A 25,030-nucleotide genomic window follows, 5' to 3' on the forward strand; every position below is an offset into this window, starting at 1 on the left:
AAAATGCATGTGTAAACTGGATCCGTGCATTAGCTCTTAAAGGGACAGCAGCCTAATATTCCTGCTGCTGTCTGTGTTTTTAATTTTAATCAAACTACAAAAGACAAAGAAAAATCAATGCTCTTGACTGGATAACTTTTGTAACTTTAATAAGGATTAATCTAGATGTCTCATGGCTGGTAAATTATTTAAAGCCGGTAATTTTTCTTAAGACACCGGCCATTGGCAGGTTTGGAACAAAGTTAGTTTTAGGCCCTGGGTCTATAAATTACCACAATATACAGTCATTTGCTTATAAGTCATTATTTGCATTCAAAATTCACAGTGCCTAACTAGCATTCATACTTTTTTCTCTTTATTTCTGATAAATTTCAGATTTTTTTTTTTACATACATTCATTCATTCAATAAAGCAATGCTTTGTTGGAATGAGTAATAGCTTATCATTTTTTCTTTATATGGATATTTATTACATTTTTTTTGAGACAAGTGTAAACATAATATACAGTCATTTCCAAGTTTTGTTTTTAATTATGTAAAACATGCATTATCCAAGACACTGGACATCTAATGTTTTCTTCTACTGTGGATCTAGGGTTAGGTAGAAACTATTATATTACTATAAATATTACTATAAATCAACAGGGAGAACATGGCTGCTGAAAAAAAAACAGGTAGCACAGTATTCATAAACATGATGTTAGTTTATTTCAAGTTAATTTGCTGTCTCTCTGTGGGTAAGACAGACGCTAGCCAATCGGTAGTGCGCTTGCGTGCCTCTTCCCAGTCGTAACGAGGGCAATATCCGAAATCCCTGTGAGCTTTTTGATATGAGAAACTAAATGGTGTGTTTAACATGGTCAGTAACTGCCTATTTAGGGGTGGAGTGAACCTCAGGAAGGGTCGGAGCACAACATGCAGTAATTCCATGAGGAATGACAGAAGATATAGAAGTGGTAAGGGCAAAATGGGCCTTTCTTGTATCCCAAAGCCTAATGGTGAAAGAACAGCATAGTTGAAGTCCGAGTAGCTGACAGGTGGCGTGTTGTCTGATATGTAATAGAAGTTTCCACCCATCACTGCCCTTTTCTGAGAATCTCTGAGGGCCTGACCTGCTTGTAGATGTGCCAGGGCTACGTTTCCCACGTAAACAGGATTCACTTTTGCCTCACGTCGTGATGTTCTCAGCAGCACGTTTCCATTGCGGATTCCATCCCTCATGTGGCCTAAAGTAAATCGACAGCCTGGTCCATAGATGTACATGGGCCGCAATGCACAAGTAGCCAGCTGACCTCCATTGCGGAGCAGCTCTCCATTGGCCTGAAGGCAAATCTGTTCAGCCTCCTGCTTGGTTTTGCTGTAGCTAAACTTAAGACAGGCGGAGTAGGGGGTGTCCTCATCGCCGTTAATGATTGGATCACCGCGGGGATTGGGACCAGCCACCTCAAGGCTGCTAGTATAAATGAAGGAGGCCACGTTTTCTTGGATGCAGGTCTCCAGCAGCAGCTGTGTTCCTGCCATGGGGAAAAAAACATTTTCATTGCCTATGAACCTCATTATTACTATATTGTGTTGTGTTAGCATATTTTGATATGTTAGCATATATCTTTTATGGTTTTATTTGTTTTGCTAAAGCAAGTATCTTTTAAATAAGTAGTTCTCAACCTTTTTTTGGTCCCCCCCATTGTCCACAACAATAACCGAAGGCCCATGAAGGCTAATAGGTTTCCTTTGGTAAGACATGTTTTCAGAATTTGTCTTATTTTACAGTGTCCATATATTAAGATAAGTTACTAAAATTAGAATAATTACATTTCTGCCAGGAAGACTCAATCAGCGCGTCATGAATTAACTCACTTCTAACCAATCATGTGTTAACACTCTCAGTATAAAAGAATGGTACTTACATCCGTCTGAGTTCGCAGATACTGACGGCGCCAATTACCTCCATCCTCCCCAACCACCTCCAAGGATGGTCCCTTCCTTTACCTCCAGGGGGTCGGCTGCGCCCCTGCCTTCATCTTCAGGCGGGATTTGCAGATTCCGTTACCCTCGCATTGCTTGCTAAGGACGGGGCCTACGCCAAAGACTATGCTTGCTGAGCTATTAATAAATTTACTCTTGTTATATCATTTTATCTCCAGAGTCTTTCTGGTAGAACTGAATATTTTTCAGGTGTCCCTCTCTTTTTAAACAATGAATTCACATACATTTTCCAGTCGTTGTGATTTACAGGATAAGGTTTAAGGATAAGGACATTAAGGATAAGGATATTTTATTTTACAAGGATAAATTATTTTAGAGCTTGTGAAATGTGAAAAATGTGAAATGCTGTTGTTATTATTTGATTATATCCAGTCTTTCCAAGACCATGGTAATCCTGGTTCTTCAAAGACAAAGCACAATTGTTGAGAAGATGAATTAAAATAAGAAATATCTTGGTTTTTTGTTCAGCTTATTTTAAAGCTTGTTTCTAAATTTCCGGTGGCCCCCTAGTGGGCTCCGGCCCCCCAGTTTAAGAACCATTGATACAAAATATGCTCACTTTTTGTTGTACTGTAAAAAACAAATTGTGACCAAACTCTATATTCATACTGAATTTTTTTTCCTCTTAGCTCAAATTCATTCAGACTTGTTACCATGTGCAAAAGACCAGTACAGATCTCTCACCTTTAACATTGACTCCATATAATTCACTGTATTCAACTGCTCCAATGACATCGATGAGAGATGCAGTGTGAAAAACAAGTGCTGCTCCTTTACAGGCTCTTCTCAGCAGCTCACGGTCCCTGATATCCCCCTCAAAAACACTCACTTTAGTCTCTCCCCTGCAATCTGAGGACACAGGCAGAGAAACAAATCAAAGCCAGAGTATTGATTTGATGTATTTCTCTATTTGCCATCTTTTGTTTCTTAGTAAAAAAAGACAGAAATGTCACGCGAATGGTTTACATTATATGTGTATATTATCTGTATTCTTAATATTCTCAAGTAGAGTGCAAAACAGGAAGAATGCCAACTACTAGAGACTAAGAGACACCACAAAACCAATGAATATAAATAGAGACCAACAGATTCCACAAAAAGGAGAAATACAAGAGGGATTTGCTATTTTAGATGAGAATATACTGTAATGGAAGTATGCACTTACCATCAAGAGACTGTATTAGCTCAGACCGGATGTTTTTATCCAGCAGTCGGATCTCAGCAACCTTCTCTTCCAGCAACAGTCTGATCAGTGTTTCTCCCAGAAACCCGCAGGCTCCTGTCACCACACACACTTCTCCTGACAGAGCCATGGAAACTTCCACCGGCACCACTTCACTCATTTGTGTAATGCCACTATACAACCGTACTAGAGAGCAGGACTGGAAACCACAGTGGCGTGATGAGACCTCGGAGATAATGGAGCAGACTGGGAGGGTGGTGTGTTTTTAAGCCGTACTATCTGCCAAGGACAGCCTCAATGCCACAGGCTGGGGAGAGGATTTGAGAAACAATGTCAAGGTGCAAGTCAGCAGTCTGCTTATTTTTAAGATTCCTGTTTTTACAAAGACAGCAACTGTTGGCAATCAGTCAACTGAATGACAATGAATCAACTGAATAGGTTTTCTTTATGCAAGGCTTTACATGTTGTCAAATGAGAGATACATACGGGGATCTTAGGGATTTAATAACAATTTTACAAGTTTAATTCTTTCTCCTCATTTGTCTTAATTGTATTTTTAGCATACTTTAGGAAATGGCTATTTTACTAATATATATATATATATATATATATATATATATATACTTAGACTGCCTTTAATGCGGATATGAGAGAGGGAACATTCTTCACTCAGTTTTGACTGTAGTCTTTCACATTTACTCAAGGTATCTACAGACTGTGGGATAGTTGTTCTTTGGCTTCAGACGATCTGTCTAATGACTTTTTCAAAACATGAAATCATTATATAATGTTGAAAACAGTTGTGTTGCTCAATATTTTTGTGGAAAATGTGATACTTTTTTTAGGATTCTTCAAAGAATATAAACAAAACAACATTTATTTGAAACAGAAATCTTTTGTAACATTATAAATGTCTTTTTCAAAACATGAAATCATTATATAATGTTGAAAACAGTTGTGTTGCTCAATATTTTTGTGGAAAATGTGATTTTTAAAGTTTTTTTTAAAGGATTCTTTGAAGAATATAAACAGAACATCATTTATGTGAAACAAATTTTTTGTAACATTATAAATGTCTTTACCGTCACTTTTGATCAATTTAATGCATCCTTTCTGAATAGAAGTATTAATAAAAAAAAAAAATAAACCTTACTGACCCCAAACTATATATATATATATAGTGTATATTTTCTAAACTATACTATAGTGTAACCAGCCATTACTAAAAACAAAAATAAGTAATTAACCCATATGCACTATTCGTATTGAATGTACACTGACAGACCCCTGACAGTAAAATGTGATTTTGTAACATAATAATGTAATAAAAAAACAAAAAACAAATGTAATATCACTCACTTTATTAATGTTTTATCTACAATTGTGCGGTGTTTGGGGGATTTAAGGTATTTTTAAAATGTATTTTTAAACAGTTTTATTTTTCACGCTAACATACAACCAGATATCATTCCAATTTATTTATTTTTGTTTGTTTGTAGAGCTAAAGTCTCATGGCATGTAGATGGAGGAGTTTTTTTTTTTCAGCAAACATCATTTGGGGTCAAAAAGACCCAGAATAGCATATAATTAAACATTATAATGCAGGATTATTATTATTTTTTTTGCTTGACTGTAAACAATAGAAATGTTGTTCTGTTAAGAGAAATGTATACAAAAAGGTACCAAACACAAATTAATTGATTGAAAAAAAGTTTATTTTTTGCAAAGCATATAAAAGTATTTGAAGCAAAAATAAAACAGAATAATTTAGAGATGCAACATTAAGCACTGTGGCCCTCATATTTGGCATCAGTCACTGAACGAGAGCAGCATTTAAGTACAGTCAAGCACATTCAAAAACACAGTACAGTACGGTACACTAAGAGCTTTTTTTACAAGCAAATGATTTTCCCTTGCCCCAAAGTGGCATGTTCAATAATCAAACCATTAAATCTGTTTTTGCAAAACACATCACTAGCAATGTGAAGCTAATTTCAGTATCTCACATGCAAAGACCAATAGTGATATCAAAACATCTGTTCAGCCTTTGGATGTTGAAAGAGGACACTCTTGTATTTCAGCCTCATCCGCTGAACCTTTTGGACAATGAACTGTCATAGTGCAGGCCCGTATTCCTCCGAGAGGCTCGAGGACATTGAACACCTTCTCCCACTCATCCTTCTCAGGGTCATAACACTGCACGATATCCACCATACACCTGCTGTTCCAGGAGTAACCACCCACCACGTAGATGCGCTCCTTAAAGACGGCCACCCCAACGTCGCTCTGACCCCTGGGCATCGGAGCCACCACTGTCCACTGGTCAGACGCAGGGCTGTAGAACTCACAGCTTAGCACATCATCGTAGTCATTAGTCCCCCGGAAGTGGTTTCCACCCATGACGTAGAGACGGTCGCCCACGGTGCACATGCAGTGGAGACCACGAAGCTCCATCATGTCTGCTCGTCTGCTCCACAAGTCTCTATCAGGCTCATAACACAGCAGCTCTTTCTGGAAAGCATCTCTTGTGATCCCACCTGATGGTATAAAAGATGAATGCAACTTAATTAACAAATGGATGTTCATTTGACTTTTTAGAGGAAGCTTATTTATTTGTGCAGAAACACAAATCAGCAGGAAGGATGTGGTTAAGAGGCCGAAGAATAGGACTCAAGTCTTCTACTGAGACCAGACAACCACTTGCACAAAACTCAATCCACCACCAATGTCCAACAGTGTATATGCATCATTGAAAAAGCCAAATTGAAATTTCACACCAGTGTCGTTTCTACTACAACTCAAATTATGGTTTGTGTTTAATATAGCATTCTGTGGTGGAAATGACTTGAAGATTTTTTACCTTTTTGGAGATAAAATGACTGACTCTCAGCAGTCTTGATAGGTCTAATTTTATAGTTAGCATTTAATGTAAAAATAATTTAAATTAATAATTAAATTAAATTAAATAGACCTTTTATTTGCTATTTTATTGATACTTTTTAATTAATATAATTACAATTTCACAAATCTGATTTCAGCTCAAGCTGGATTTTTACTTTGGTAAATAAGTACACAAACTTTTGAAAAACTTTGTGTGGTGGTGGAAATGACACAAAAGTGCCTCTATATTATTATTTTTATTGTACTTTTTTCTTCTTCAGATGTCCTTATTTTTTATTATGTTTGAATGCTTTGCAATTCTTCAAGCAGGAACATTCTCATGGTTTCACAACAGGCCTGCCATCCCCTTTTTTGACTGCGGTCTATAACCTCAGATGAGTGACCCAGTTCAGCTTGAAGCAGCTCTGTTTCCTGGTTATCTGTTTCATGTTGCTTTTGAGTCTTGTTCCGGGAACTTCGCCATTAGGTGAAGATTGCAAAGTTGCTAAGAGACCTCTAAACAGTACTCTTTCTTTAAAAAAAAAAAAGAAAAAAAAGAGTAATAAAAGAATTCTTGTGTAGTGCATTCATTAGACTCATGCTGAGGACTGTGGTGAATTAAGGCCACATGCTTTGTGAGCCAGATTTAATTACTTTACAGAATCTCCCCTCATTATGCAGGGCAGATGTTACCACATTAATGCACAATATAGTTGTCCTTTTCGCATTCATCTCACATTTTTGAGCTCCCATTGTGGATACTCACCTGACACATACATCAGACCTCCATGTACCGTGCCAGCGTGTCCATAATGAGGTTCATGCATCGGTGCAACAAAAGTCCACTCGTTCTTGTTCAAGTTGTAGCACTCCACCGAATCTAAATGACAGACAGTTTTCTGTTTTTCCACAGTATTTTAAGGCAGAACAGAACATTCTGTACAGTGTAACTGCTAAAACATGTCCTTACCAATCTCCCCAGTGGCATTTCTCCCTCCAACAGCATAGAGCTTCCCCTTCAGAGCGCTCAGATGGAAGAACGTCCTCTTCTCATTCAGAGAGGCCACCTGCAACCAGCGGTCAAAGCGAGGATCGTACCTGTACGCGCTGTCAACAGCTGTCTTACCCTTGGTGTCATAAGTGCTCTGACCTCCTACAATGTAAAGAAAACCCCCTAGAAGAGCCACTCCGTGCTGGTAACGAGGGACCTCCATAGGTTGGAGGGCCCTCCAGGTGCCGCCGTCTTCCTCATCGTACAGCTTGAGCTCTTTGCTGACCACGAGTTGCTGCCTCATCACACCACCCAGAACCACCAGGTGAGTGCAGTCGGATCGAATCCGGGTCCGTTCCGTCTGCAGCGCCGGCTGGAGGAAGGGAAGCATCTGATAGTTGCTGGCCTCCAGGAGGAGGTTGACACAGGCCGTGTCCGATCGCATGAACGGCACCACTTCCTCCTTTGCCACGCTTGCTGCTCCTTCTTCCATCTGGTCCTCCTGAGAGATCTGGAGGAGTTCAGCTGGGGACATCAGAGGGAAGCGGATGTGGCGCATCAGGGAGAAGGAAGCAGAACGACGCTCGCTTTGTTTATGGGACAGCCAGGCACGAGCGATGCGGTACAGCTCCATCTCAGTGAAACCCCTCAGAGAGTCGCTGGAGAGGGCGTACGTCATGCTCGCCTCGGACAACTGCAGGAGGCGGCCGCTCTGCATCAACGCGGAGAAGTTCTCGCACACAAACATGTGGACGTGCCTTTGGACGTCTTCCAGAAGAAGATCTCTGGCAATGCGCTCCACTTCCACGCAGTTTTCGATAGTGATCTGCCATGTAAAAAACGTGGCTTATTTGAAAACTGCCGTCATGCGCAGATGAATAATTAATGCAAAGGAAACATGAACACCACATCTTAAGTGTTTGTACCTCACTGCTAAGAAGCTGGTTGCAGAAGCTGAGAACGGGAAGCACCTGGAGGAAGCTCGCCGCCTCTAGTGTGTCCTGAAGGGTGCCGAGACTCAGGCTCAGACGAGATGTGTAGATGAACTCGATGATGTTCTTCAGGCCGGTCGTGCTCACGCCATGGAGCTTAATCTCCTTCAGCTCCTGCTCTCTCATGCCTCCTGACACATCAAAAGAGAAAGGGAATTGATTTGATCAGTGTGAAGTAGAGTGCAGAGAGAAAATGCTTTTCCTTGGTAACCTAATTATAAACTACAATGTAGAAAGAATAAATAGACACGTTTGGACAAAATACTACAAAAATGTACATTCTGGTGGATACTTGATAAGTTACACATAAACAGTGAATTCTGTGACTGTCAGTTTATGGCTTTTCACTGTAAATCAGATGATTTGTTCTTTTTTTACTTTTTACAGTATAATAATTATTTTGATGTTATGGCTGATCACCAATATAATATTTTTGTCTATACACTGTAAAAAATTATATGAGCAATAAGTTATGACAACATCAATTTTACATTGCTTTAACTCATCAAAATAAGTTAAGCAATTTTCAACTTTTAACAAGATTCAACTTATTTTTACAAAAGTTTAATGTAATTTAAAGGAGTAGTTCATTTAAAATGAATATTAGCCCATTATTCACTCACCGTCAAGCCATCCTAAGTGTATATGACTTTCTTCTTTCAGACGAATACAATCGGAGTTATATTAATAAACACCCTGAAGCTTCCAAGCTTTATAATGGCAGTGGATTGCAACCATTGTGACCATCAGATTGAAGCTCAAAAAAGTGCATCCATCCATTATAAAAGAACTCCACACGGCTCTAGGGGGTTAATAAAGGCCTTCTGAAGCAAAGTGATGAGTTTGTGTAAGAAAAAATCCATATTTAAAACTTTATAAAGTAAATAACTAGCAAACGAACATACGGATTCGACTTAAGTGTAAAGCGCAACCTATGCGAGTAATGCAACATACTACTGATATTTACGCTACGCCATGATGCACAAGTTGCGTAAGTTGCGCTTTATATGCAAGTAGACTGTGTATGGCCGTTTGGCCGGAAGCTAGAATTTTACTTTGTAGCGTGTTAAGTATTAATATTTTTTTCTTACACAAACTCATCGCTTTGCTTCAGAAGGCCTTTATTAACCCCCTAGAGCTGTGTGGAGTTCTTTTATAAGGGATGGATGCACTTTTTCTAGCTTTAATCTGATGGTTGCAATGGATGGAATCCACTGCCATTATAAAGTTCGGAAGCTTCAGGGTGTTTATTAATATAACTCCGATTGTATTTGTCTGTAAGAAGAAAGTCATACACACCTATGGCTTGAGGGTGAGTAAATCATGGGCTAATTTTAATTTTAAAGTGAACTACTCCTTTAAGTCGAAATGCCTTAAACATCCAAGTTGATTGTACTTACAAAATTAATGTACAGCATGAGGAGGGAGTATACATATATTTACTAAAAATGTAACTTAACAGTGTTTAAAATTATTAGTGTTTTTAAAGATTATTTTTAAGAGAGTGTTAGATGACGGCAAAGGTAATGTAAATCTAAACATAGGGGAAATGAGCATGACCAAGGAACTATCCAATATCAATCAGTATCGATAAATTAAATAAAACATCTCTATTATTGACTGATAACCAATATGGTACCAATATGAAGTGGATCTCTATTTTTTGGGGAGGGATAAATAGAGCCAGATTTAGCCAGAATCATACAAACTGATAAACAGCAGTTATATTAAACAACAAAACAACAACTGTAATAAGCTTTGATAAGAGAATATTCTCCTCTTGTTTGGCGAGACTCACCAGTGAACATGGCTTTGAAGTAGTCACTGGCTGAAGCCATGATGACCCTGTGAACTGGGAAAGTTTCACTGCTGTCACCAGGTACCAGAGTCACATCACAAAGTGTCTCATCACCACGAAAATGATCCAACCCCTGCGACACGGCAAAATCTGCCATTAATATATACTATTTGCAGTGAAATACACCAGTAAATACACTGTATTTCTCTGTTTTAGGCAGTCAACTACACCAGTAACAGCCTGTTTTCATATATGTCCTTTGTCTTACCTTGAGTATGGCAGTGCCATGCTCCGTGCTGTTGAACACTTGTATTTGTGGCCTCGGAGGGGCACTGGGCTTTTGAGACACTGCAGGTTTTGGGGGGATTACAACTGGTTTTGGTGCAGGTTCTGGAGGTTTTGGAGTGGTCTCAGGTGGTCTTGGAGGAACCACCGTTGGGGGCTTGTCTGTTTGAGGAGGGGGTCGCGGCGGCTCCCTCTGCGATCTGCTTCCTATTCGTGAAAGTCTGCGATGCAGTTTTCCTTCCTCCCCACTGTTTCTGAAAGAAAATCATTTTTAAAACTTCTACAGTCAGAGGGCTCGCAAAGGTGTGAGAGGTCCTACATGCGACTGTTAGATCCTCATTTCCTCTTATTGTATATTATTTTATAATAATAATTAACATAAATATTTAGTTGACCATTTTTATTCAATTCATACAGTTCACTAACCAACTGCATTATTTTATGTACTTTATTTGCACCCTTTTCTGATTTCTGTATCCTGAGACGCAGCCTCAACAAGAAAACGTGTTTTTTAAAAACAAAAAAACTAAACTAAACTTAAAATCTACTTTTAAGGGATACAATACAACAATGAAGAAATGATGTATGAAAGTGCAAAGTTAATAAATACAACATGAATCCACCTGTCCTTCAATGAAAGGCCCCATGATGCAATATCTTAAAGCAATCAGAACTTACCCCATGCTTTTTGTATCTGCTTATTTGCTGTCCACAAAGGATTTCTGGTAGAAAAATGAGAACAAATGGTTAAGTGTTTCACCAGATCGGCAGGAAAAATATTTGGATCAGAGTGTCTAAGTTTCAACAGCAAGTTCAGAAAGGGGAAGTTAGCGCTGCCATCTATGTGCAACGAACACAAAAAAGATGCCGATTAGACAAACACGGCCTCATCTCTATATGTGTGTGTGGAATGAGGGAGTTTCTTCAGTTGAGATCACAAAGATAACTGGCAGATAAACTTAAGCTAAATACTTACTTCTAAGTAACAGTACTACTCTTACCCATCCTCTTCAATGCACTGACACACAAAAGTAAAGTTTATAAGAGGGGGGAAATTCAGGAAAGATGGACTACATGAAATGAAAGGAGCTTACCGAGACGTGGTGCTTTCTCTGGGGGTTTCAAAAGTGTCTTCTCATTATAACACAAAGCATCATGCTGTGATCACATTCAGTCGACACAACTGGGTATGTAGAGTCTGTTTACCACAACCTCATTGACTTCCTGTGTCACTTCTCTCTCTCTTTCTCTTTTAAACACACACACCCTTACATGTTATTTCAAAACGTTCTCTCTTCCTCATTTTGACATGTTACTTATTATAGGCATGCCTTAGCTCTTCCTTCTGCTGCATCTGCACTGTGATGTTGTGTTTGATACTCACGAGTTGAACCCATAGCTGCTGTAAAAGAGGAAGCCTGATTTGCATCGCTTTTATGTGCTGCTTTAGCAGTTTATTTACTGTATAGTGACTGTAAAAATGGCAAACAAAAAAGCTTCATGTTAAAGACCCAAGGAAAGAACCAATTACCAATTAAACTACAGAAAAATGCATGGTGGCCCTTTAAAAGCCGTACAGCCACTGAATTAGTTTTTTTCAGAGTGAAAAATCTAGTTTACCTCATACAAAAAGTATAGGAAGACAGCAGAAAGAGTATAGTATTTATTGTCAGATAAATATTATGACTGAAGAAATTGAATCAACGCACACCATTATTACTTTCAAGAATCTCATATTGTTTAGTTTTGCCACACTGTATATTTTAATAACCAAATAGCAACTTAATGTTCAATATCCATTCAATACAGATCATAGTCTCACTTTGTTACAAAATCAGAAACTTTTGCCATTGCACATTAGTTTGTTGCCAGCTACAGAGGACATCTTGAAAACCACAATCATAAAGATACCTTTGTTATCTTTGTGCATTACTGACTTAGTCAAGCGAATCGCTCTCTTCCTTAGTGAAATACATACAGTGGAGCTCATTTACCAGACTATTATCTTCTGTAGAGCTGCTTTATTGTTGAAATAAAAGTTGTAATTATAACTGAAAAGATTATATCCTGAAACAGATGATGTTTTGTCTTCTGTACTTTAAAAAGTGCTATATAAATAAATGAGACCTTTACTTAATTACTGAGTGGAGATTCATCAGGTACTAAAATAATTCACTATCGGTTATGTAGTGCAGTTCATAATAAACAAAAACTGTATTAAAACAACGCAGACAAAGTGAACATTTGCTTTAATGTCATTCTTGTGACTTAAAGCAACAGTAGTTTCCTGAATACATTTAGTATTAATAGTGGATAAAGTGGACCTTTGCAGTGCTCTGCTCTCTGTGCTAAAGTAGAAATGACTAGAGTCCTTTTTGCTGTTCAAAGTCTGGAGAACTGAATGAGGTTCCTGTTGATCTCAGCAACATTTCTGCAACCTAGAAGAATAAGAGGCGATTTGAGGTGAAGAGAAATGTCAGACAGCAAACCGTGACCCATTTTTTGTTATGAGATACGCGGCACATTGCATTTCACACAGTAGACTGACCTGACAGCGCCATGGATAAACGAAGCTCATCCTGTAGTATCTGCAAGATCTCTTTCACTCCTTCCGCCCCCTGTTCAAAACATACCTTATATGAACATCTTATCTGCACCAATGACACGCAAGTATACACAATTTGTTAAAGGTAACTTTAGAACAGGCTTAAGCCGACTGGTGCAAATTTTCAAGCATCAAAAACACACCAAAAAACACTGATTTCCACACAGTTACCTTGTAAGCGAGACCCCAGATTGCTGGTCTGCCAATAAACACACATTTGGCTCCCAAGGCTATGGCCTTCAGCACGTCATTGCCAGTGCGGATCCCTCCGTCCATGTAGACCTCGACCCGGCCCTGCACTGTATCCACAATCTCAGGCAGACAATCTATCTATGTGACATGTAAGGTCAAGATGTAATCATCTGTATGATGGGAATCATATTTTAACTACAGACACATTGATAGAGTTCCTTACTGTTGCGGGACCTCCATCCAGTTGTCGGCCCCCATGATTAGACACAATTATTCCCTGGACGCCATGCTGTACAGCCAGCTCTGCATCCTCTTTAGTAAGAATGCCCTTGATGATTATAGGCAGCTGTGTTATAGACTGGAGCCAGCCCACATCCTTCCAGCTGATCGACGGGTCCAGGGTATTAGCTGGGGTCCCGTACTTCTCCTGGGATTCTGCCTGGTCCTGTACAGAGATCCAGAGGGATTCACACAAACAGACAGTGCATAACAAGGCATGCTCAAACACACAGTGCTCATACAGGGAGCGCAAATTTATATCCAGCTTGCAATATTTCCCATTATTATATACAAGGATGAACCCTTGCTGTACTACAGTATTATAAATGAGAAAAGTCCAAAAATTAAGCAATAAATAAACAAACAAATAAATTAGTGCTGTCCACGTTAACACTTGCGATAAATTCTTTCCAATTTAACGCGTTAAAAATATTTAACGCAATTAATGCAGCATCCGTTTTTCTGTCATCCTTTGACATTATATGATCTTTTATTCATGCAAATGCTTTTAAACCATTCAAGCGCGAAAAGACAAAGAGAGCACACTGTCTGTGAATGTCCTGTCAATGTAACACACACGACACACAGAAAGACGCAGGCCAGTATCGTGCGCAAAGACAGCGTGCTAGAATGGAGTTCTCTTTCTCGCTTGAACGAATAATAACATACACAATTATGCCAAAATGCCCATTTTGTCGCGTGTCCTCATAAGAGCAGTCTTATATGAGTTGAATAAAGTCTTAAATGAACGTAAATAGTTGTGAGAAAATGTGTTGCGCGTACAATCCGCGTGTGCTAAAATCTAGATTTAATTCATAATTTATTCAGTGCAGACTGTTTGAATATTTCCTAACTGTTAGACAGGTAGGAAGGGCACAGGTAAATATGACATTTATTATGGGTTTATGTGAGTATTGTTTTAAGTTCACTTAAATTAAAAGTTGTTATATTTTTTGAAGCCTAATAAATGTAAAAAAAAGAAAAGAAAAAAAGATAGCTTTCAATTACACTGTAATGTTGAATGGCTATAATTCATGTTAAAAAAAAATACAAATATTTCATCGAGACATCATTAGCTGTATTAGTATTTATGATACTGGCCTTCCTTCAAAAAAAGATGCCATTAAACAAATATTTAAAATATACGGTATTTATGTTGTTTCTACAATAATTTGGAGATGAAAGGTCCTTGCACACTGAGTCCGAAATTTTCGCATGCGTTTTTTCGTATTCGTGATTCGGTGGCTCTGAATTGTCAAAACACCATCCACATTTTTTTATGAAGGAGGAAAGTTTCGGAGGCAGTGTGCAAGCGTGATTGACAAAACATGAGGTTGATTTTTCGGATAAAATTTCGGATACGAATTTCGGACTCTTAACTGTGAAATTATTAAATAATAAAATATATTAAAAACGTAAGTGTTTTTAATCATGATTAATCGCGATTAATCACAGAAAAAGAATTGTGATTAATCTAGTTAATTTTTTTTAATCGTTTGACAGCACTAAAATAAATAATTAGTTCCCTTACCTGAAACATCCCATCAAAGTTCTTGACCTTCAGGTGAGGTGGGAGCTTAAACTGGTTGCGTATGTCATTGCGGCGCTTGCCAGTGTAGGGCACGTCCACTGTAAACACCAGAGCTTTGTAGCCAAGTGCCTCCACTCTGCGTATAATCTGCTCCGAGAGCTTACGGTCCCGGTACAAGTACAGCTGGAACCAACGGTACCCGTTAGGTGCTGCTTTTGCGATCTCCTCCACTGAACATGTGGAGTATGTGCTGGTTATGTAACAGGTGTTCACTGCCTCAGTGGCTGGGAATTGAAAGAAGAGCAGAATGGAGAGATAAGATGGAAAAGAGTAACGCTATAGCTTCAGATTCAGCTTCAGAGTCCATCTAGTGGCTAAAGTGTTGCATAACACAGGAATTAGTGCAACTAAATCCCTTCATCACACTCAGTCGTCCTTCTCTCACCTCTAGCAGTGGCCAGTTCTCCCTCATGCCAAGCAAGACAGTGGAAGGCTGTGGGCGCAATTCCCACAGGGAAGCTTATTTCCGTTCCCAGCACAGTGGTCTGAGTGTCATTGATCGACACATCCCGTAAGATCCGTGGCCTGAGGCGGATCCTGAAAGAGATATTTTCATATTGTATGAGATTAGTTACAAGTTTGGAGCATAGAGTTGCCTAATAGAGTATATGTGCATTTAAAAGCAGAATGGTACCGTTTATAAGCCAGCAGGTTGTCATCTCTGGTTGTACATTCATCAGCTCCGGCTTCATAATAGTCCCATGTTGACTTTGAGAGGTGCTGCTTGGCATAATCCTCAAAATCAGTCAAACAGACCATAGACATTTCTGCACAAGCGCCTTCCTCGCTTAAAAAAAAAAACACATCGTCATGACATCATCAGTATGTACACAGCTGATGTCATTTCAGCATTAATATCACATTATCACTGATGCAGGGTTTACATTCTGGAATCAATATATAAAGAGAAGCATGAACATCAACATTAGATTACCATTTAGATGATTTACTTTTAAGGTCAATGAATAGATATATCAACAAAATGAGTTTCATATTTTTCATGTGATACTTTCCCAAGAACAATTTTACACTAGTAAATGATTTAAACACATTTAAAAATTCGCTACATAAACATTTTAACACATGGTATAACAGATTAGTTCTCAAAACCACTGAATAGATTCTGTTCGACCTGCAATTGAACAAAGAATCAGAATATCTAAAGGTTTATGCATCTTATTTTTCAACTTCAGGTCGAATATTACAGTTAAATGGTATCATATGCAACAACTCTACCTTGAAAACACAAACAAGAGGCCTGTTTTACCTTTTTATGGTGGTTTAGACAAATTTAGGTCACAGCACAGTGGACTGATCCGGTGCTTTTAGCCAACTACCTTTGGCAGTCAAAACACTGATTAACATTAAAGACTGAACCAGGGTGGAAACACAAGTGGGTTGGGATTAACTTTGGAACTCTAACTCAGAACTTGGCTTTTACAAGACCCTGCATTCCCGTACTGAGACTTTATGATTACATAGTGAACTGGAAGGTATTTTCACACTAACATTTGTTTTTTTGTAACATTTGCAAAAATCAGTGTTTCGATTAGTCAATAAACTTCATTTTTATGCACTACCACTGAAAGTTAATAATTAAAGCAGGACACCAGATCTGTTCTTGTAGTCCTCAGAAACTCCTGACCTATGGACTTAATCAAGTACTGCTTTTAAAGGACTGAAGCAACCCGATGTTTACTCATCTATCAGTTCACGTAACTCTGAAAGAGCCCAAAACAACCATATGCTACAAATACTGGAATAAATTATCAGCATTGTAACTCCAACCAAAATCTCTGGCTATAATGGACTTATATGCAACCAGCCTGTGTGAAATGTAGTTTTGCTAGCAAATGGAGCCTGGGACTGACCCCTGATGTTTATTGTGTTTGCAGTGGCTGGAAATGTGCTGACCATAGAATAAACGCATGTGCACGTGCGCAAGTGTAGCCTCCCTCACAGTTCTCTACATGTGATGCAACCACCTGCTCTGTCCAGCTAACCAGTGAGATAGCAGTGAGTCTGAGTGACCACATGTCAAACAGTCAAATAAAATTCTGAGAGATAGCCAAAACTGATATATTTGTATATACATTTATACCATGTTATATTATTTCTTCAGATATACAAGGCATCTCATAGGTTTTTGTAAACATGTAACAAAAAGGACATGTAAAAAAAAAAAAAAAGAGAGACTAATAATAGTAAATATACACATTCAAAACGATTAAATTGTAATGCTATGATACAAAAGTATGGGGTCAGTAAGATTTTTTAAATACTTAGATATTTTTAGAATTTTTCAAACTATTTCAAACAAATGCAGTTATTTTAAACTTTCTAAGAATCCTGAAAAAATATGATATTAAGCAGCACAACTGTTTATAACACTGACAATAATAAGAAATGTTTCTTGAGCAGCAAATCAACACATTGGAATGATTTCTGAAAGATCATGTGACACTGAAGACTGGAGTAATAATGCTGAAAATTCAGCTTTGCCATCACAGGAATAAATGGGATTTTAAAATATATTAAAATAGAAACCAGTTATTTTGAATTGTAATAACATTTCACAATATCAATGTTTTTATTCTATTTCTGATCAAATAAATGCAGCCTTGGTGAGAATTATAGCATTAGAATTCTTTGAAAAACATAAAAAAAATCTTTTGAACAGCAGTGTGTTAATCCCTTAGTTTACACACACACAATATATAAAAAGGTTAGACTAGATGTTTATGAAAAAATAAGTATGAAACCTTTACTGTTCTGCTAAAAAGTACATACTGTGCCATTTTGCCCTTATTCTGCCCTTTGACACTCAAGACTGCCAAGTTACTCAGTTATTTATAAATTTACCAGTGTACTTCATGTCACCTCAGCACTTACAGTGTTTTATTTCACATCACAAGCATACTGATAGTAGTCATTTAAGCAAGAGCTTAAACTCTTGCCGTTCCTATTATTGCTCAGATTACAAATACTTAAGTCAGAAATTGTCACACATATATGTTCTTGAGGCAGACTGACAGTAGCCACTATACCGAGTAATGACTAACAAACATACTATTCAAACAAACATCAGATTCCATTTGCAACATCCTGCTAATGCAACTTTTCTTTTCAAATGAAATGCTTTATTTATTTGTCTTTTGTTGGCAGAGTCTGTCATTAGAAAGAATTATGCTATTGTACAGCATCAACTAATACAGCAGCAATTAACTTGTCTCACTGATCCTGTTTAAATCAAAGTACTCGCATACCACATGGTTTACTCACACACCACATGGTTTTCTGACACATGGCCTATTGTTCCTTTTTAACTCTCTTATCTAACCATCTTCCTATAGTTGGTCTGTTCTACATAAAGCCTTTGATTTTGGCATAATGTATAATAATGTCTCTCATATTGTGTGTTAGCAAACTGCTAGTCACTTACCTAAAGCCCAATATGTTCATATTGTTATGACACTCCAGTTCTGCATGTGTATGACGTTCACAGTCTAGGAAAAAGCATTTAACAACACAATATTAATTCTTTTTTTGTCTAATTCTTTTTCTTTTATAAACCTTCATCTTTTGGTCCATATGTTGTCATATGTCAGACAACACACAGGCCTCTGAAACAGAACAAATGAACACTAGGTGGCGATAGTAAGCAAATAAAGACATTTTTAGAAAGATTTTGAGCACATACACAAAATCTTGATGCACACAACCCTACTTATCAACGGTTCTTCAGGGACTACAAGCTCTAACCAAAGTCTGGTCAAATCTTAATTACAATTTTTCCTCTATGATGACAACCTCATAAAAGCAATGTTCAGGAAAAGGTTTACACGAGATAAACGAAAAGTGTTAGTATTGAAGTGAAAGTTGCCTAAGATCGACTGTAGTGATGTGCTTTTATTCATGTGACAGCTCTCATCTCACACAATTTGGCTGCTGATGACCAATCGTAAAAGTGTGGCTGTTTTTGAGACCAAATATCCATATCTAAGACAGGATTTAAAATGGAAAATAGCCTATATTATTTAAAAAGCTTGTTTTATATGACTTTTAAACAATTTTTGCTTTACTTAAACCAAATCGTACAATGTTTTTTTTTTTTTTTAAGTTGTTTGCTAAAACCAGATGGTTTTTCAAGTTAACTGCTTTTTGCTACACTATTAAAAATTGCCATCTAGATTCCATGATGAACCTTTAACATTCATGTAATCTTTTCATTTCACCAAAGGTTCTTTATAGGGGTAAAAGGTTCTTTAGGTTTTTAAAATGTTCTTTTAAGAAATGTTCTCTGAAAGGTCCTTTGGGGAATCAAAAATGGTTCTTCTGTGGAATTGCTGCAAAAATCCCCTTTTGGAACCTTTTTTTAACTTGTGTGAAGTCATTTGTACCCTTCCTGTGTGGGTGTGTAGTTGCTGTATGTCTTACCTTGTCACTGAAGCTCTTGATTTGCTCCTGAGATGTGTACTGTGTTTCCCTGCCTCATGTGTTCAGGTAGGATTGTACAACAGTGGCTCAACGCTCTGCCTCCGGGCTGCTGCCCACACACGCGCACGCACACACACACACACACACACACACACACACACACACACACACACACACACACACACACACACACACACACACACACACACACACACACACACACACACACACACACACACACACACACACACACACACACACACACACACACACACACACACACACACACACACACACACACACACACACTAAGAGTCACTAAGCCCTACAGTCAGCACTAGCCCAGTCCTCGTATTGTACAGGGGTGAAAAAGGGACCAGAAACAACTTTTTGTTTCAATTGAATGCTTGGAGTGAGGGTCACTGGCATTTCATCAATGTGCTTTTGTGTGTTCTGACTTTCTTTCTGAATATTTTTCTGAATCTAGCCTACGAATAAATACTATATTGTTGGCTCTGTGACGAATTTCTTTCCATGTTCCTCATTTGTAAGTAACTTTGGATAAAACGTAAATATTTTGGACAATATTCTATTTTAGTTATTGTGAGTACAGTTTTACAACAATGAGGATTTTATGCCACAACTTGATTCAGTGACTTTTTTTCTTTTCAAAAAGAGAGCGAAAAAAGAAAGATACAAATAATAGATACATTTATTTAATAATTAAATAATAATGAAGAAGATACACTAGCGTTAAAATATTTGGGGTCTGTATATGTATAAAATGCAATGTATTCCTGTGATGCCAAAGCTGAATTTTCAGCATCATTACTCCAGTCTATGATCATTCTAATATGCTGATTTGCTGCTCAAGAATAATTTCTTATAATTATCAATGTTAAAAACAGTTGTGCTGCTTTTTATTTCAGTGATAGTGAGTTTTTAAGGATTCTTCGATGAATATAAAGTTTAAAAGAACAGCATTTATTTGAAATAGAAATCTTTACTGTCACTTTTGATCAATTTAATGCATCCGTGGTGAATAAAAGTATTATTTTCTGTAAATGTTTGAATACAATGTATTATAAAGTGTTACAAAGAAAGCTTTATATAGAGACTATAAAGGTTGAAAGTCCCCATGTTAGAGGAAAGTATCAGTGTCTGAACTCACCATGAACGAAACAAAACTCCACTTAACGCCATTCATGCCATGCATGTGCTAACACTAAAATCATATTCTCCCTCTATTTCATTACCTCTTTATTCCACTTACTGAATTTAAATCAAATTACAATACTGACACACAGTATTTCTGTGAGTGTGCATTTTTTATTTTGGCTTAGCAGAGAGAGTTTTGAGGGCCAGGCTCTTTGAAAGCAGAAGTTTTACTGAGGTGTTAATTGTGTTAATCCACAGATGGCTCTGATGTTAATCATATCTTTCCATCTCTTTCTTCTTGGTTTCTCTACTCTGCTTCAAACACACAACCTCTCAGTCATCTCAGTTCAACCCCTCTCTCTTTCTTCCTCCCTCGCTCTTAAATTTGAAGTGAGATCTGGGTGGAAAACCTTTTTCACATGCTGCTGCTGCTGCTGTCTGCGCCCCTGGGCTACTACACCGTTAGCCCACAACATATGTGTTAGATTGAGCAGAGAGTTCTCCTGCCCTGGTCACAATCTTTTGTCTTTACCTCAGCGCTCGCTTTCTCAATCTCTCCTTCCATCTCTCTCTAGGTCTAGTGGTTGAGTTCAGTTTGAAGAGTTAATAGTTTTTTTTCTTCTCTGTCCTTTCGTTTCACATCTTTGTGAATCAAAACAGCGCCTACTGCTCGTCACAATACAGCCTCCAGATCAAAAACACCCTCCTCTGTCTGTCAAACACAGTTTGAGTTCATCACACATGGATCTTCACCGCACATTATTGAATGTATGACTGTGTTTATGCATGTATGAAAGAGAGACCGAGGTCAAATGGTCAGACGCTCTTTTTCAGAACTTAAATCTGTAGAAAAACGGTTCTTTTCTTTTCAGTTAAGTTTATGGCCATTTCCTTCAACACAATGCAATGCGTAATTCAAAATACAGGTAAAACACGTGGAAAATCAATACAAAAAATCCTTCATATTAGCACGCTACATTGGATAACACTTAATAATACGATGTGCTAACTGTGGCGTCTGGGGTCTCTTGCCTCTGTCACTTCACTGTCTGAGAATTCAGAGGATGTGGGACCAAACTCACTAATAAAACCCCTCCTATTCTTCTTAATTTGTCAATGTCAATCTCCGTCACCCTAATGTCGTTATTTCTCTGGATCTTTCTTTCTCTTTCTTTGTAGGCCTGAGACAGCTCATAAATCTGGAGTTCAGACTGATTGATGGATATATAATTGTCTGGTGTTTTTGCATGTGAGAGGATACAGAAACGCAAGGGAAAGTGCACACTCAGCACATTTTACATTGATGATTTACCCCGAGGCATTGCTTATTCCATTTTATTTTGAAGATAAATGGATTACAGGCATGGAAATCAAGGGAAACCACCACCAAAAATGATACTTCAGTTGTGACGATCCTGCTTGCAGTATAACATTTGAGCCCGTTTTCACAGACAAGGCTTAAGCCTAGTCCCAGACTAAAATGCATGTTTGAGGCATTTTAACTGAAAGCAACTTGCTCTGATATCTCTAAATATGACAGTGTCATTGTTTTGTCTCAAGATGCACACCAGTAATGTTTTTTTTCTAAGACACGTTTATAAAAGCTAAACTTAGGACTAATCCTGGCTTAATTCAAGCCCTGTCTGTGAAACCAGGCCTCGGTTTTTCATTATATCCTACGGGCCTAGTTACATTTTGTGAATTCACTGTCTGAATGGGGAGTGTTGTTGAACTAATAGCTAACATCAAGACACTTGCGTGTGAAGAAAACACTCCCTGCTACTCCAAAACAACAGAATATACAGTTGCAGTAGACAGTAGAAAGGTATAACATCTAAAATAGTGACAGGTCATGTATTCTAGCAGTGTTTATGCCTTATATATTGTGCAAAACCACTTTTATTACCGATGGTCATTTGATTTTACAATTAGCAGCCATAAATTTGTTCAGACTAAGAATTTATTCTAACCCTAATATTTTTTTCATATGAAGTATCTGACGCACACAGAAGAGTATTATGGTTTATATGCTTAGAAAATACCCATTAAAAATGGTAAAAAAAAAAAAAATTCAGACTCTGTTATACTGTATTCTGCTTTGTTATAAATACACATTCATAAACACGTGCTAAATAACCTACAGTCTCAACTGCTTACTTTAAAATGTTTAAAACGTGTACATGACATTGACATGTTTAATTACTGTACTGTAAGTCTCTGCTGTTTAGAAAGTATTAATGTTAATTGTGGTGGTTCAGCACTCTGGATAGCTCAGAACATGGGCTCTTAATCTGGATTTAACACTCCCTCGAACCTCCTCACTAACCAATGTAGTGCTTTCATCAAATTAATAATAATTTAAAAAAACGAAGAAAATGTATCACTTTATTTTTAATAACGTCTTTAATTTTAGCAGTTCTGTAAAATGGTATCTGAAGCTGCGGTCTGCAGGGTCTCGGTACTTTAATTTTACAAGTGGAAATATTTGCATCTGAACTCTTAGAGGAATGGTTCGGCCAACAATGATATTAAACCCATGATTTACTCACCCTTAAGCCGTTTGAGATGTATATGTCAATAATTTTTCAGACGAACACATTTTCAGTTATTTTAGAAAATGTCTTAGATCTTTCAGTGGTTATAATGTCAAGTTATGGGGTCCACTCCTTCAAGTCCCAAAAATGTGCATGCATCCTTCACAAAAGTAATCCATCTGGCTCCAGGGGGATAAACGAAGGCCTTCTGAGGGTAATCCGTGTGGTTTTGTCGTAAAAATATACATATTTAAAACTTTATTTTTTTTATTTATTTATTTTTTTTATTAGATTTTCAGTTTTTGACAATAAACATGCCAAACAGAAACACAACAAAACAACAACCCATCTACCAATCCCACCCACCCCACCCCGCGGTCACTTTATAATGGGGTACAAAATGGACAGATAAGTCTACAGAAAGACAGTCACAGGAATGATAAAAACATTTATAAAAAAAATTAAAAAATAATAATAATAACAATAATAATAATAATAAATAAATAAATAAAATAAAATAACGAAATGGGATAAAGTGTTGAAGTGTTCAAACTGAGTCCTAAACATTAATTTGCGCAATATACTCGGAGACCTTATCAGCAGCTGTTGTCCATATTTTTAGTGTCGAGATTTGAGCCAAGTTCACCCGAGCTGTGGATATTTCTAACATTATAATGTCCCGAAGTTGAAACAACCACTTGAAAATATCCAAGGTATGTGGTGGGAGCCAGTGTTGAGCTATGAGTTTTTTTGCAGACGTTAAACCGGCCAGGTAGACAATTTTTTGCAACTTAGAGAAGTCAAACTGAGAGTCATCATTAAGTAATAATACAGAGGGTGTCACCGGGATTGGATATTCAATGATTTTCGATAAGATACCACATACCTCAGTCCAAAAATGTTTAACCTTTTCACATTCCCACATCATATGGAAAAAGGAACCAAGTTGTTGGTCAGGACATTTATCGCAAAAAGGACTGAAGGAGGAGTCAATACGATGTCTTTTGAGTGGGGTCCAATAAGTTCTGTGACAGAAGTTATAGTGAATCAGTTGGTGATTAGGATTCCTAGATGAAGTAAAAATGTTCTGCCATACTCTTCCCCAGTCAGTGACATCCTCCCGTTGTTCACAATCTCTTTCCCAAGCATGCTTTATAGCTAGGCGAATTGCTGAAGCCTCTAGGGCCTTCCCGTACATCCATGAAGTAAAGTGACTAGAAGAGGACGACTCAAACCAAGCAATGATCGGATGTAAAGGAAGTGTTTCCCCCCAGGGCACCCCATAGGCCTTCATGGCCGACCTTAGGCGCAGATATAAAAACAAAGAAGAGGGTTCTGGTCCATACCTCTCACACAGTTCTTGAAAGCTTAACAAGCGTTTAGGACCAGCAATATCTTTCAATGTATAAATACCCTTCTGCATCCAGTCTCTACAGAAAAATGGTTTACCTCCCGAACGGATATTATTATTATACCAAATAGGTGTATGGGTGTGCCAAATATGCGAAAAATTTATACATTTTTCCATAAGTTTGAAATTGACTACTGTGTAGGCCATGATTGGACCAAAAGCTTGCAAACATTGCTTGTTGTTTAGCCCAGAAAACAGTATATCTTGTAACCTATATTTGCCAGCTAAGCCCTCCTCTATCTCTCTCCAAGGAACCCTAGAGAGCGGGTCTAGCCAATCCTTAATGAATTTGATTTGAGAGGACCTATGATACAATTCGAAATTCGGAAGCGCTAATCCTCCATTATGTTTTGCACGCTGCAGTGTTTCAAATTTCAATCTGGGTTGCTTACCATTCCAGATGAATTTACGAATTTTAGAATTGAGTTTGTGCCAAAACATTTTTGGCGCAGGTAACGGAATCATGGAGCTAAGAAAATTGATTCGTGGCAAAACATTCATTTTAACACTCGCTATTCTGGCATGTAATGATAATGGCAATGAGGTCCATTTTTGGAGATCTTGTTCAACCTTAGTTAGAATTTGTAGATAATTGGCATCAGGTATGCCATGGAGGGAAGAGTGAACAACAATGCCTAAGTAACTTAGTGAAGATTGTATGGAGATATTACAAGGTAGTCTAACTTTCTTAGCCATGCTATTAAGTGGA

At 37.8% G+C, this 25,030-nt stretch overlaps 3 protein-coding genes across 6 annotated transcripts in view; all 3 read right to left on the reverse strand.

Moving 5' to 3' along the window:
• Positions 1-338: 338 nt before the first annotated feature.
• hsd3b1 (hydroxy-delta-5-steroid dehydrogenase, 3 beta- and steroid delta-isomerase 1) lies at positions 339-3,419 on the reverse strand. The gene is made up of 3 exons (XM_084420895.1): positions 3,151-3,419; positions 2,670-2,834; positions 339-1,513 (listed from the first exon to the last, which is right to left on the reverse strand). Exons 1-3 carry the CDS (start codon positions 3,326-3,328, stop codon positions 705-707), a joined length of 1,152 nt encoding a protein of 383 aa, XP_084277021.1. The 5' UTR covers positions 3,329-3,419; the 3' UTR covers positions 339-704.
• A 1,446-nt stretch (positions 3,420-4,865) lies between these two features.
• LOC311298958 (kelch-like protein 9) lies at positions 4,866-11,480 on the reverse strand. Of its 2 annotated transcripts, none has more exons than XM_084422324.1 (8): positions 11,209-11,480; positions 10,793-10,836; positions 10,098-10,362; positions 9,830-9,962; positions 7,966-8,162; positions 7,019-7,865; positions 6,815-6,928; positions 4,866-5,705 (listed from the first exon to the last, which is right to left on the reverse strand). In XM_084422324.1, the coding sequence occupies exons 2-8, from the start codon at positions 10,795-10,797 to the stop codon at positions 5,209-5,211; spliced, it is 2,058 nt and encodes a 685-aa protein (XP_084278450.1). In that variant the 5' UTR covers positions 10,798-10,836; positions 11,209-11,480; the 3' UTR covers positions 4,866-5,208. The 2 variants fall into 2 exon arrangements, with proteins under 2 accessions (XP_084278450.1, XP_084278449.1); XM_084422323.1 differs by having other exon boundaries at positions 10,098-10,368; positions 11,209-11,475.
• A 284-nt stretch (positions 11,481-11,764) lies between these two features.
• The window catches only part of hao2 (hydroxyacid oxidase 2 (long chain)), a 54,816-nt gene continuing 41,550 nt past the window's right edge, over positions 11,765-25,030 (reverse strand). The window contains exons 1-9 of one of the 3 annotated variants that reach the window (XM_084422327.1): positions 19,219-19,301; positions 18,224-18,287; positions 15,416-15,568; positions 15,167-15,318; positions 14,722-15,005; positions 13,135-13,356; positions 12,891-13,049; positions 12,663-12,732; positions 11,765-12,552 (exon numbers count right to left, since the gene is read on the reverse strand). In XM_084422327.1, the coding sequence (XP_084278453.1) occupies positions 12,497-12,552; positions 12,663-12,732; positions 12,891-13,049; positions 13,135-13,356; positions 14,722-15,005; positions 15,167-15,318; positions 15,416-15,568; positions 18,224-18,243 (1,116 nt within the window). In that variant the 5' untranslated portion in view covers positions 18,244-18,287; positions 19,219-19,301 and the 3' untranslated portion in view covers positions 11,765-12,496. Of the gene's footprint in view, positions 12,553-12,662; positions 12,733-12,890; positions 13,050-13,134; positions 13,357-14,721; positions 15,006-15,166; positions 15,319-15,415; positions 15,569-16,048; positions 16,157-18,223; positions 18,288-19,218; positions 19,302-25,030 lie in introns of those variants that run through there. The other 2 variants (XM_084422326.1, XM_084422328.1) reach the window with 2 other exon arrangements.

The sequence above is a fragment of the Rutilus rutilus genome (assembly GCF_951802725.1).
Source record: "Rutilus rutilus genome assembly, chromosome: 10".
In the NCBI taxonomy this organism is placed as follows: Eukaryota; Metazoa; Chordata; class Actinopteri; order Cypriniformes; family Leuciscidae; genus Rutilus; species Rutilus rutilus.